This window comes from Setaria viridis, chromosome 2, assembly GCF_005286985.2.
Source record: "Setaria viridis chromosome 2, Setaria_viridis_v4.0, whole genome shotgun sequence".
NCBI lineage: Eukaryota > Viridiplantae > Streptophyta > Magnoliopsida > Poales > Poaceae > Setaria > Setaria viridis.
In genome coordinates, this window is record NC_048264.2 from 2,241,239 (window position 1) to 2,255,237 (window position 13,999).

General features: G+C 41.4%; 1 protein-coding gene across 1 annotated transcript; it reads left to right on the top strand.

The window, feature by feature from the left end:
- The first annotated feature begins 7,706 nt into the window (after positions 1–7,706).
- LOC117846153 (homeobox protein rough sheath 1) lies at positions 7,707–13,934 on the top strand. The gene is made up of 5 exons (XM_034727268.2): positions 7,707–8,359; positions 8,535–8,645; positions 8,781–8,937; positions 12,986–13,239; positions 13,380–13,934. Exons 1-5 carry the CDS (start codon positions 8,030–8,032, stop codon positions 13,584–13,586), a joined length of 1,059 nt encoding a protein of 352 aa, XP_034583159.1. The 5' UTR covers positions 7,707–8,029; the 3' UTR covers positions 13,587–13,934.
- The last annotated feature ends 65 nt before the right edge of the window (positions 13,935–13,999 follow it).

Below are 13,999 nucleotides of genomic sequence, written 5' to 3' on the forward strand. Positions count from 1 at the left end.
ACTGCAGTGCTACAGTGGTTGAACAGTGTTGCTGCAAAAGGAAGGGCCACCCTTTTGCACGGAGCCAGTGCGGCCTTTCCCCTCTGATCGGACAGGACCTGCAACAAACACGCACGCATTCTTACACCATGATTTTGATTTCTCCCCCTGAAAAAAAAAATTCTCACTACACTGACTATACTGTGTACTGTACGCCTCTCTCTCTCTATGCGTGTGACTGAGGAGCATAGGACTCCAGTCTCCAGTCCCAGGGTGGCTAGATCTTTGTAGGTCTGCACGTGAGGCTCTGTCCGGCCGGCACACTGTAGATCCGCACTGTACCTGGCCAGCTTGCGTATACGTGTACAGCCGCACATACGATAACCCATGTACGCGTGTCTGCTGCCAGATGGACGTGCTCAATAATGTTCCAGACATCTACCATCATGCACGGTCCAGTCGTAGGGGTCGTAGTAGTCAAATATACTGTATGTATTCCGACACGGAGATATGGCATTGGCCAAATGAGCAAGCAAAGGTTTCAGCTCAGGCGTATGGTCATGTCTTCCAGGCGTATGATCTCTTTGTTTTTTGTTTAAGCATGGGTAGCCTGGTCTCTGGTCTCTGGATGTTATACTGCATCTGCCATCATTTTAGCTGCTACATATTTTTTTCATTTTTTTGAAAAAGAACTTTCATTTGATCTGAAATTGTGTACGTACTAATGCTGTGTGTGTGCGCTACATACACCACAAAATGCATGGTAGATCACCGTAGTGTCGAGCATCTCCAGCGATCCATCACGCATTGCCTATTAGGGTCAGAAGAAAATAAAGCCTAGATATTTCCCAAACCGTCAAGACCACCGTATAACTTTTTCAGTTAATCCCTTTCCCGTGAGGTTTGAGGGGAATTGGAAACAGGAATTTTATAGGACTGTGATTTCTATTCCTGTGTGTTCCTTTGTATAAAGTCTATGCAATGCCTCAATTCATTGTAATTTTGGTGGAAACTTAACATAAAGTCTAACCCCTTGAAAAATTTTCTTTGTATCTATCTCTCCTCAAATTCCTGTGTTTATTTTTCAAAAAAAAATTCCTGTGTTTTTATATGTTGCAACCAAACATCTATTACAAAATTTTCTGCATTCAATTCCTATAGAATTGCAACTGGCAACCTAACTTGACTCTCACGTTTTTCCTATTCCTATGTTTTGACAATTCTACGTTCACGGAAGGACTAATTCCATTCCCATAAGGATTAAATTAACACACCAAAAAATCATTAAGGAGCTCGGTTTTGAGGAGAAACCGGTAAACCGCCTGGCATGTACCATCGTTCCAGGCTTCCAGCTGAGCTTGGCTTGCTCTTCGCCACTTCCCTAGTGACCGCGATTTTGTATCCATACTCTCTACAGCACCTATGTAACACGAGAAAAATGCAAGACATATTCGTCATCCTTTATCTCGACTTCGTGATCGTGACCACGCACGTCCAATAAGCCATAAGCGCAATTATGTGTGTGCAACATGAAAAGCTTCTAACTTGCTCACTTCAAACACTGGTCATCTAGACGATGGCATGCCTTAGTTGGTCTCTCACCGATTTCAACACTATTTGTGACCGAATTTGAATTCAACGAAAATATGATAAAAATATAGGATCAACAATTCTCCGTCATTATTCGCTCTGACCGTAACATAACATCCACGGTGCATACAGATATATGTGAAAAGGGTTTTACAAGTTGCAATGTAATAAATCGATGGAACTGGCAAGTGAGGTACACACATATAGTAGATCTCTAGACACAAATTAAAGAAGCTGGCATGATTGCTGCGTAGAATTGGAGCTTAGCGTAGATTATCAAGTCCTAGATGCATGATATGACTGACAGAAACACATATAGCACATGAAGCTGTACGCACACTGACCGGTCAAAGCGCCATAAAAGGAATCAAAGTTTGTGCAAGTACGGGATCCCTTGAAAATAAAAGGAATCCTTCATGAAAAATGTAAAATGCTGATGTGGACAAAAGTAACAAATCCTTGCAGCTTATCACTGAGTCATCTGCAAAGAAAACCATCAGTTCTTTCTTTCTTTCTTTTTTGCGCGGGTAAGGCTAAGGCCTCGGGGGTAATGTGACTATCTTTTCTATTAGCCGTCACTACAATTTGCTGTGATGGTTAAAAACAAAACTCATCACTTTTAACTCGCTAAAAAAGTGACAAGTTTGCTAAAAAAGACGTCTTTACTTTTGGCCTGTCATCACCTTATGTTTTGCCCTATATCAGGGCACCTTATGCGCCAGCATTTTTGAATTTGTCCAAATCAAAAATGTTATCCACGCCGCCCTTGGCCGGTGGCCGCCGCCTATACGATTTGCAGGGCTCAGCAGCAGCCTCCTCCTGAGGCGGGTGCACGGCATCCTCCTCCTCCTCCATGATGTGCGGGGCTCAGCTGCCTCATCCTTTCATTGAATTCTTGGAAATCCCTTATCTTTCTTTCGGAGAGCAAGATATCATTTATTATTCCAACCGCTACTAACTAGACCTAAGCAAACTACGGGTCGAGCCAGCAAAAAGCCCGGTTCCTTTCGAGACTAAAATCTTTGCCCAAGCCCGCCTATTAACCCTATCAGGCTAATAAAATCAAGCTCATTTCGGGTCAGGCCACCCATCAATTTTAGTGTAAATATAATTCATTTTATTGTTCGGGTCGGGCTCGGACCAGCCCGATTATTGTGCTTAAAAATCAGCGCCCCGGGCCATTTTCTCAAGTGTACTACTGACCAGCTAGTCCAAAATTAATTCAGTTGGAAACAGTACTCCCACTAATGAGAAAAGTCCAATAACGCTTAACATAAATGAAGCAAGATTAAAAGAACCCCAAATTAATGTACACACTCACAAATATAGTTTTATTGTAACCCTAGCTGCTAGCTAGTACGAGCTAGTTTGTCTAGTTGGTACTAGATCCATTGAATTTGATTTGTGCTCCATTAAATTATCTTTGTTCCTACTCAATTAAGGCCCACCGCTAAACCAACTTAGCCACATGTTTAAGTTCTTCTTTTCTGATTGTGAAAGCAACATGAATGCATGCTTAGCTAGTCAATTAATTTTCAGAATTAATATAACAGCACCTAAGTGTGAAAGAAATAAGATTCCGCCAGTCTCACCCAATAATTATATGTACAAACTCTCTATGCACTAAAATAATATCATTCTAGATTTGTCATAGGTCACCTCGTAGTTTGACCAATTTTATATCAAAATTACCGGTATTTATTATACCAAATAAGTACAATAAAATTTATTATATATGAAATATATTTTCTAAGTATATCTTTGCTGTATGTGTTATAATAATAGTACTCTTCTTTATAAATGTGGTTAGGTTTAAATAATTTAACTTAGAATAAAGTAAAATGACACTGCTTTTGTATATGGAAGGAGTATATCATTGACTAGCTGGCATGTCGAAACCTGGATCGGAGTCGTAGATCACCCTAGATTCATCTATGTTACTATCATGAAACAGCAGGAATTAAGGCATGATCGAGTCGTTGTTAGTATGATACTTAGCTAAGTAAACAATCGACAGTGAGTTGCCGAAAGTCTCTGATGGTCAGTACCAAACATAGCAGAGCATAACTTAGATTAAGGCGCCTATTGGCTGCAGCTAATCAGCAACCACAAGTTCCTGATGAAAACAGAGAATGCGATGATGCCGACGGAGCATCAAGACTTGTTTATTGGATTAACAATAAGATCATGGGATATACAGCTCAATCGTACGGCGGACTATTCTGCATTTTGATTGAAGAAAGCATGTGGATTTGCACAGGAGTTCGTCGTACGGGCATCGAGTTTAATTTGGGTTCAATCGTAGTGTTTCAGATTTGTTAATGGCATTAATTATTGAAAGGATTTACAAGAAGAACGTGGTACAAGCAAACAGGAGTTTTGGGTACAACTGTTTAGATATTATGGAGCCTAAATGCCTAAAGATTCTAGCTAGTGCACTCACTAGAGAATAGAGATAAATGTTTCTCCATTGAGATCAAAGTAGGTGATGATGTGACTATATATAAAATAGTTGGCACTGTATGTATAGGTTAAACCAATACTTCCTTTTTAATAACAAGAGTAATTTGTGACTTTGAATCAACTGTTTAAATTGTTACAATTAACCTTTACCGAATCACAAATGCATAAAGCAAGTAGTGCCATGTGGATAGTATTCTCCCTCGCAAAAAAGTGTATAATATTCTCTATGTGCTCTTGATGACAAATTCAAGAAATACTTCTTCTCCATATATTACTTCCCCACAAATAATGCAATTCTAGGATTTAAAATTTGTCTCACTAAAATTGTTACTGATTATTACTAAAATTGTTGTTAGTTGTCGAAGATTGATTTGGGAGCACAGGTAAATTGACATAATAAACCTTTGAGTGACAAAACATGGGATCTTACTAAAAAATGTTACTGATTATTGCTAAAATTGTTACTGGTTATTGCTAAAATTGTTGTTAGTTGTTAGTTGGTAGCCGCCGCATCCCATTGTTCTAGGTTTGCTATTTATATATTTCATAATCCATCTAATTATGCTCATTTGTAAATATTTTTATTCTTCTCTATAAATTTGGTCAAATTTTGAATATTTTAACTTGGGATAAATTCAAAATCCATTATATTTCAGGATGACTTTTACAATTGAAATCTATTGCATTGTATTTTATTTATCAAACTATAGAATGATATTATTTTGGAATGCTCAATTACGGTATTTAGATAGATGGGAAAAGATATATTAATACATCACATGCAATTTTTAAAATACAACTTTTCATGCGTGTGGAGGGGAGTACTCCAATATTTTATAGTCTGATTAAAAACAGGTGGTAAGAGCATGCCGACATATATAGCTTCTATGACGGGGAAAAGTACGGTCGGCACCAAATATGATAATGGTGAAATCCGTCCTTTTTCATGGTTTTTACAAATGCCACATCATCCATCCTGTCAATTTACAGCGTCCATTCTAACGGATGATCGAAATGACAAGTTTGATGAACATGGCCAGCTCCTTATTTTAATGTAGAGTGTAGGAAAGGCAAACGATGACCGTGTGAGAACTTCTTTGTTTATTGCTCAAAGGAAAATGCAAGGCTTACATTCTTTGGCCCCTCAGCTTTCACAAAGGCCATCATTTTATATGTAACAGTTTTTCTTTCAATATATAGTGTTGTACTAGTACTTAAAAAAGATGTAGTACTGCGAGTGTGTTTTCTAAGAAGCAGCAAGCAATTATGCTGCTTTTTTTACGTATACTTGTGATGTTTGCACAGCAAAATTTAGGAGCTTTTTTGTGTGTGTAACTGTCTTCCGAGGGGACGGGAAAAATTACCGTACCATCTTCCTAAGTGGTTGTTTGGATCTGGTTAAAGTTTAGCTTAAGTCACATCAGATGTTTGATGCTAATTAGGAGTTATAAATATAGGCTAGTGATAAAAATAATTGCATAAATCAGGACTAATTCGCGAGATGAATCTATTAAGCCTAATTAATTTATGATTAGCACATGTTTACTGTAGCATCACATGCGCTAATCATGAACTAATTAGGTTTAATGGATTCATCTGGCGAATTAGCCATCATTTATGCAATTATTTCTATCACTAGTCATATTTAATACTTCTAATTAATTAGTATCAAACATCCGATGTGACTCGAGCTAAACTTTACCCATAAGTTGCATTGTGATTTGACATTGGTAAGAAATATGCTTTGTTTATGGGGCCTGCAGTTAGCTACTGTTTTCTTGACACAGCAAACAAAAGGGAAGTTAGATTTTCTAAGATCTAGCGCATATCTATCTACTCACTAGGTGTGATGACCCCAAACCTGCTCCTATAACCCTAGCTGCTTGACCTCTGGTCAATCAGTTGTCTACATTGCTACTATGATGGTACGTCCATTAGACTCGACTACTGTGTTCTAATATTCTTGATGCTTTTAGTTTGTTGATGATATTCCCTCTATTTTATTATATTTATCAAGAGCCCATCAATTGCACCAACAAAAGAGTTCTCGGTGGAGAACTGAGAAATAACTTGGATGGCGAATATAGCCGTGCCCTGAAAGGATCAAATCGTAGGTTTGACACCCTTATATCTTTGTTTAAGATACTACCATTTTGATTTTGTTTCTTCTTCCACTCCTCTACCCTAAAAAAAGTACTCCCTCCGTTCCAAAATGTAGGTCGTTTTGACTTTTCAACATATATAGACTTTATTATGTATTTAGACGTAACCCTATACTTATATGTGCATAGCAAAATCTATGTATGTAGAAAAATCAAAATAACCTATATTTTAAACGGAGGGAGTAGTTGGCAACCACTATAGACACTTTACATCACATATGTACATGTCCTTGTGTATTCTCTTTAGCAATAGGTTAATTGTTGCCAAAAATTTTAAACATGACAATAGTCTAGATGCTATAGATATTCCTCGAATATATACTTTTTCTCAAATTTTTAAATAGTATACACCTACTGAAATTTGAATGGGAAACTTCAGGGGAAAATGAAGGACTGCTCTCACAGAAGCAAAGTTTAATTTTCTACATTTTTTTGCCCTAGTTAAAAAAATTATGCTTGACAATAAATGTGCGCTGACTATTTTAAATTTTACGAAAAATTTCACATGAATTTACAGGAGCCTCTCTATGAAATATGATTCATAAAGAAATTTATTTCCGAACACAAAGCAGGAAAAGTACGTTAAAAAAGAAGAAAAACTTGCTTTGTAAAAAAGAAGAAAAACTTCAGTTAAAAGAAAGAGAAAACGGCTGGGGTTTAAAGGTTAAAGAAAGAACATGGGGACGGTGAAAAAAGGTGGGGTATGGGCGAAGGGTGGAAGGGATACGGGGACGAGAACGCATTTTACTTTTCCAAGAGAATCCATCTTTTCATCCTTTTCCCAGGGGTGAAAAAAGAGGAGGCAATGCCACAACAGAAGGCAGCGTTCACGGAGGGCACACGCACACACCACTCCAGCTCGACACGGACGAGAAGTGAACTGCGACACGTGCGATTTGTCCCGGTCTCCCGGCTGGTCTCACTCCCCGGCGGATGACATGACCCGGATGCAACAACTCATCACAGCTCAAAGCAGGCACGCACCCCATCTCCTAAATTCCAAAGCCACCAAACAGGAGGGAGTCCTTGCAAAATGTTTACAAGAAATAACATCACATTCCTTCTCGAGTAAAAGAAGAAAAGAAATTACATACCACACATAAAGTTCAGTCAAGAAATTGACATATTTGTAAATATATAAATCCATGGGCAGGAAATACTCCACACCTTGCCAAACGGGACAGGTGCACCTACTACTTGCAGCGCAAGCGCAACCCTAGGTCTTGTGTATAGCTTGCGACTTACACTGGCTGATGCTTGCGACCCATGCATAACAAACAGAACGTGTTTGTTCTGAAAGAAAAAAGAAGAGATTGTCCTCCATTTCAATCAAGAAGATCATTATCTTTTGATTAACCTAGTCATGGAATAGCATGTGACAGTGCCCATGGAGGTGCTTCCGTTTCAGCAAGCGACACCTCCAGCTAAAAACATGTCGTAGCAGTGTAGCTACAGAGCAGGAGTACATGTACGCATACGTCTCCTCCTCTTTCTTCTCCGCCTCTCCGGTGAGCAGTGAGATTTGACGCGAGAAAAGGGATCGCCACCAGCCATCCACACACAAGGGGCGCTGGCTGCGAGCACACCTTTCCCTTCCCTTCCCTTCTCTCCCTCTCCCACTCGCTCGCCCCATTAATATCTACTACCCGCCCCTCCCCTCTCTCTCCTCCTCCTCCAACAGTGAGTATGCTCCACGGCCGCCGCCATTAGTGGTCCGTGGAGAGGGAGAGAGAAGTAAGCAAGCTACAGGGACGCGCTCCCTTCCCTTCTTGATCGAGCTCCGTGCACGCGCTATCGATCGATTCTTCCTCTCTCTCCTGGGTCGCTAGGGTTCCATGGATCAGAGCTTCGGGAATCTTGGCGCCGGTGGGAGCAGCAGCGGGGGCTCCAACTCCGCCAAGGCGGCGGCGGCGTCGTCGTCCTTCCTGCAGCTGCCACTGTCCACGGCGGCGGCCGCGGGGGCGGCGTCCCCGGCGGGCGTGGCGTACTACGGCGCGCCGCTCGCGCTCCTGCACCAGGCCGCTGGGCCGTCATCGTCGTCGCAGTCGCCGTACGGGAGGCACGCGGCGGAGATCTCGCCGGCGGAGGCCGAGGCCATCAAGGCCAAGATCGTGGCGCACCCGCAGTACTCGGCGCTCCTCGCCGCCTACCTCGACTGCCAAAAAGTAGGCGCCTTTTTTAGCCGCCTGCCTGCCTGCTTGCTAGCTCTCGCTTGCACGCACACATCACCGCACCGTCGCCCGTCAAAATCGCGGTTCCTTTCCTTGATGTGCCGAGCAAGATTTGCTTAATTTGATGCGTAATCTTTGCTAGGAAATGACGCGTTTCGATTCGCCGCAGGTGGGCGCGCCGCCGGACGTGATGGAAAGGCTGACGGCCATGGCGGCGAAGCTCGACGCGCGGCCGCCGGGCCGCCACGAGCCGCGCGACCCGGAGCTCGACCAGTTCATGGTTCGTCGTCGTCCTCGTCTCCAATCCCCTCAACATCCACTACCGCAAAATCATCTCCCGCTGGCTAGCGATTTAATCTTGCCCTTTCCTGCTCGATTTATTCATCTTACTGATTTCTCCGGCTGATGCGCGCAGGAGGCCTACTGCAACATGCTGTTGAAGTACCGGGAGGAGCTGACCCGGCCGATCGACGAGGCCATGGAGTTCCTCAAGCGCGTCGAGGCGCAGCTCGACTCCATCGCCGGCAGCGCCACCGGCGGCGGCTCCTCCGCCGCGCGCCTCTCCCTCGCCGGTAATGAGAAACACCAGCTGCCGCCGCAGCAGCTTCTTCTCGTACATGGCCGTACGGCGGCCTCATGTTTTTTTTGTTACCATATGTGCCCTCGGCTTACCGCACTGGGAATGGCTGTTCTGGATAAGAGCATCTCCAAGAATTTGGAAATTATGCTCCAGTAGAGTTACTATCCGTCTATTGCTATCCGGATGACTATCTCATCCGACTTAATACTCACACACCTAGCCATCCGGCTTAATACTCACATACACTTTCCAAACTGCACCAAACTTGGCAAATAGGTTTGGCAAGCCAAACGTGGGTTCCACGCTCAAAATGGAGAGCACGTGAAATGAAGAGGCTGTTGTAGTGGAGTGTAGATTTTTAGAGATGAACCGGCTGTTGGAATTTGCAGAGTGGGAAATGGACAGTCCGAGCAACTCAACATGGAGAAGAATCTTTTTGCTAAGTTGGTTAGGGAGTCAAATGAAAAGAAAAAATAGAGAGTCAAATGGTTGCTCTGGATCATTGCCAGCCTGACCTGCCTCCCTCGCTTCTCGGCGGATTACTTTAATCCCCATCAGATCAGATAATTAAACAATTAATTAATCCGTGTGGTAGCCACTGCTAGGGGATCGGAGATGAAGCAGGAGCCAAGCCTCCGCATGCGCTAACAATAAAAAATTAGCGAGGGGATCAGCGAGCGAGGGGGTGTTAATCATTAAGCCGCGCACGTAATCTAGCTAGCTTTTGGTTGGCATCGAGGGCACAGTGAGGAGCCGTGTCGCATGGCCGGGCCTCCTCCTCTCGTTCCTCGCCGTTGTTGATTTGTTTAGTGCTCTGATGGCGCCCTGCTCGCATTATCTTATTGCTGATGGATCCGACACCAGCTAATGGACTAGTAGTACATGACAATTGACAAGTGACAGGAAGCTTGCTTGTGTTAGGGTTCCAAGGCAGGCGAATCTGCAGATCCCTGTGGATGCAGCCTCAAATCTTTGCCTTCTTGTGTAGGAGGAGCTAGCTCTAGCTGCTAGCATCTCTCCCATATCTTCTTTTCTTGCTGCTCTAGTAGTTTAGACAGAGAGATCGAGACGCATTGGGAAGTGGTGCCATGGGCTCATGGCTGCCTATAACCTGACAAGCCAACCAATTCTTCACCTGTCTGGAGTCTGGACTACCACCTGCTATGATACCACTGTAGCGACATTATTTAGCTGCAGTTCTCTGCTCTGTCCTCGGTACGCAATCGTGTTGGGTTTTTTTGCAGTAGCTGCAGAAACACAGCACAAGCGTGTGTGATGGGCGCCGTTCGTGTCTTCCGGGGGTTCTGCCGGCCAGTTTTGGAGTTGGACGTGCAGCTACAGTGCGTCTGCAGATTTGGTTCAGAATAAGGTGTTACACCGGCTGCGGCTGGGGCAGATCTATGTCACTGTTCTACGCTACTGTGGGTTGTCCATGGATTTGCCATGTATGTTGTGTATAGGAGCACAGCCAGGCTGATCTGGGCGTCTTATATGGTTGGAGTACATGTTCAGATATTTCCCACAACAGAAACCTCCTGCTGAGAGTAAATCCCCAACTCAGAAATTAAGTGCTATGGTAGTAAAAATTGATGATTTGGTTCACAACCATTTCTGTACCGTGAAACCTAGAGTCCAGTATAGGTGTTGTTTCTATTCATTGAACATTGAAGTAGTAATGTCAGGATTGGGAGCTCAGTGTAGGATTGCTGCATTTGATCCATCTAATAGAGTAGTAAATTAACCACTCCTGGGGCGTTTTATGAGTAGCTAATTAGCTTTGTATGGTTCGAATGTTACTATGGACCCTCTCTTATCAAATACAACTTTGACTATTTACTGTTACATTAATATGTTGATAAAAAGGTCCTAGAAGGTTATGATTTGATTTTGCTCAAATTTTCAACAGTAAAATCAATCAAGATCATTTTCATGTGACCAATCCATGCATCTAGTTAGAAGCCAGTAATTATCAAATATCGAAAGCTTGAGGCACACTTTTTCAACAGGGCCAAGTATATCTTCTGTCCAAATTCATGTAGTTACTATTTAGATACAGGAATCGGATTATCACAATATCCCAAATCTTCCATAAAGAGTCACTTCTCCACCATTTCTTTTACTCTTGCCAATAAAACAGTAGATCTTAGAATCTATATCTAATATTCTAATGTATGTTGACACCATAGATGTTTCACTTTATAAGAAAGTTGGAAAGTTACCATTGCTGTGTCCCAAAAATTCCATACCCAGATACCCACATGGACGGTCATTTTTATTTGTAACTTATTCGAAAGTGTCCTTGGCACGATAGATCCTTTCCACACAATCAGCAAGACCGCATATTAGATGTTCTGTCAAATGATTCTTTAAGCATTTGTCTTCATGATGCACAAGGCTGGAATCATTCCATTTTCTGCAAAAAAAAACATGCTAAATATTTGCTTATGTTTTCTGAAGCTAATGGTCATCCTGAACACATGCTATAAAAATTGGCAAGTGATTGGCATCAGGCAGTACCTTGTTTTATTGGAATTAACACCTAATAAATAGCTTGAGAATGCTGATGAAAGCATATGTATCTCATTTATATAGTTTCAGAGGTTCTCAGTATAGTTTGTTTGTCAATTTATCAGAAGATAAGCCACATTCTATCTCTTATTATAATGCACTCCTCACTTATCTCAATTCTTAAATAATGCGCTAATAGTTTATGCTAATTCAATTGATTGTTGTATAAGCGCTGCCCATGTTAATGCTAACTCAGATTTCTCTGCTATTCTATAAACTTTCATTTTTATGATGCTAAGTCAATATTTTCTCATGGATATTTAGATATGATTTTGTGGCACAACCATTTAGAAAATATTGTGACTTTAGATATACAAAAACAAGAATATCCATGAGAAAATTTGTGACAGAACCACAGCGAACTCTACAGAACCTACTCCTAATACAATTTTGTAGTTCATGCTTTTTGAAAAACCACATGAGATGTCTTTCTGCAAGAAAAATTATTTCCTCTTTGGCAAGAATATATGGAAAAATGATGCATGCCATTTCTTATTTCATATCATGTATATTATAAATATTTGTTACAATTTCATCCTCACATGGCCAACAGTTTCTGTGGCCATAACCTTTCTTATTAATTGATCCACTATTTTCCGTCGTATTTATTTATTTTCAATGTCATTATTCACAAGCAATGTGGATGCGATACATTTATTCTATCATCTAAAAAAATATTCAATTACAACAGTCATCGATAAGGATTAAGACAAGAAATAATTTATTCTTGTGGTATGGTGAATAACAGTTTCATTTCTTTTTTTTTTTCATATTTCTGGTTACTAAGTATCCCTCTTCTTGAACAGTGGATACATTCTTGCTTCGATACCTCTCTGTTTATAACCAAGAAAAACTGTCATTTGTTTATTTTTTTTCTATGATTATTTTTTACCTAAATCAGGATACATTTTCCAAGAGCTAATTAAATTCATGCAAAATGTATGAATACCGACAAAAGATTTATTATTGTTGAGATTTTTTACTAGTCCTTTCTTTTTTTAATTTGCTCCCGTGTACCTTTGTGAGTTTTCTGTTCTCAGTTTTCCTGCTACAAAGTAGTAACGATGTTTGCCCTTTGTACGTAGTGTTTCATGTAATGAAACTGAGCAGGTTAATATCCGTTCCACCTGATAAGCGACAAATTAGTAGTCTTTGCATTTTCGTTCCATTTGGTCTTGTTTATTTTTTGTTTTAATTTTATATATTAAAAACCCTTATCTTACCACTTGCATTGGCAATATTCTACTAATTGTGACTGTAGCCACACTATTGCTATTCTAAAATTCCACTGTTTGACCTACCCCTGCATTCCAAAACAGATATAATTCTTTACACACAGTTATGGGCATTCTGAAGTGTCCACTTGACCAGCAGCCATCCAGCATGGTCGAAACTGAAATACTTTGAACTTTGGACATAATAAACCTGAGTGACAAAGCATGGGATCTTACCAAAACTAGTTTTGTCTGCAGATGGCAAATCAGAAGGGGTTGGCTCTTCTGAAGATGACATGGATCCAAGCGGCCGTGAGAACGAGCCACCTGAGATTGACCCACGCGCGGAGGATAAGGAGCTCAAGTACCAGCTCCTGAAGAAGTACAGTGGTTACTTGAGCAGCCTCAGGCAAGAATTTTCTAAGAAAAAGAAGAAAGGGAAGCTCCCAAAGGAGGCCAGGCAGAAGTTGCTCCACTGGTGGGAGCTGCACTACAAGTGGCCTTACCCATCAGTAAGATAACTATGCTACCACGAAGCTCATGTTTATAGCAATGATAGAATTGTCTTGCTCATTTAAATTTGAAATAGAATGGAATCATAAACTAAAGCTACATCAAATTTTTACTAACCCTATGTTGATATCACGAGTAGGAGACGGAGAAGATTGCGCTGGCGGAGTCGACAGGCCTAGACCAGAAGCAGATCAACAACTGGTTCATCAACCAGAGGAAACGACACTGGAAGCCGTCGGAGGACATGCCTTTTGTGATGATGGAAGGCTTCCACCCACAGAACGCCGCTGCGCTCTACATGGATGGCACGTTCATGGCTGATGGCATGTACCGCCTCGGTTCGTGAGTTATGCAGTGGACCATTTGATCAGGATGCGTTGCAATGCAAGGACATTGTTATGGAATTTTTTGTTACCGTTTCTGCTGATTCCCAATGGCTCGCTCTAGTGTTTATGGCTTGTAGTTCTCCTGTAATATTGTTAATTTCCGCATGACGGCTTGTAATTTAGGTGTATTTTGAACTCGAATGTCCATGCAAGTACCCTGGTAATTAATTCGGCAGTCGCCTATGTGTATGATTGTACGGTTCAGATTGGTGAAACATGTTCAGGGTTGGCCTATCTGAATCAGAAAGATATGTCTTCTCCTTCAGCAGATGTCAGACGGTTGAAATAAACTGCAGATTACTAATTCATATCTCCGTTCTGACATCATTGAAAGTTTTGGCAATCCGTCCAGTTTGATATGGTAATTTTCAGG

What these genes read in the sequence shown, in the direction of transcription:
- LOC117846153 (XM_034727268.2), top strand. Translation starts at nt 8,030, where the DNA reads ATGGATCAGAGCTTCGGGAATCTTGGCGCCGGTGGGAGCAGCAGCGGG. An exon ending in CCTACCTCGACTGCCAAAAA is followed by an intron (nt 8,360 to 8,534) that starts GTAGGCGCCTTT and finishes GATTCGCCGCAG; the next exon opens with GTGGGCGCGCCGCCGGACGT. An exon ending in CGGAGCTCGACCAGTTCATG is followed by an intron (nt 8,646 to 8,780) that starts GTTCGTCGTCGT and finishes TGATGCGCGCAG; the next exon opens with GAGGCCTACTGCAACATGCT.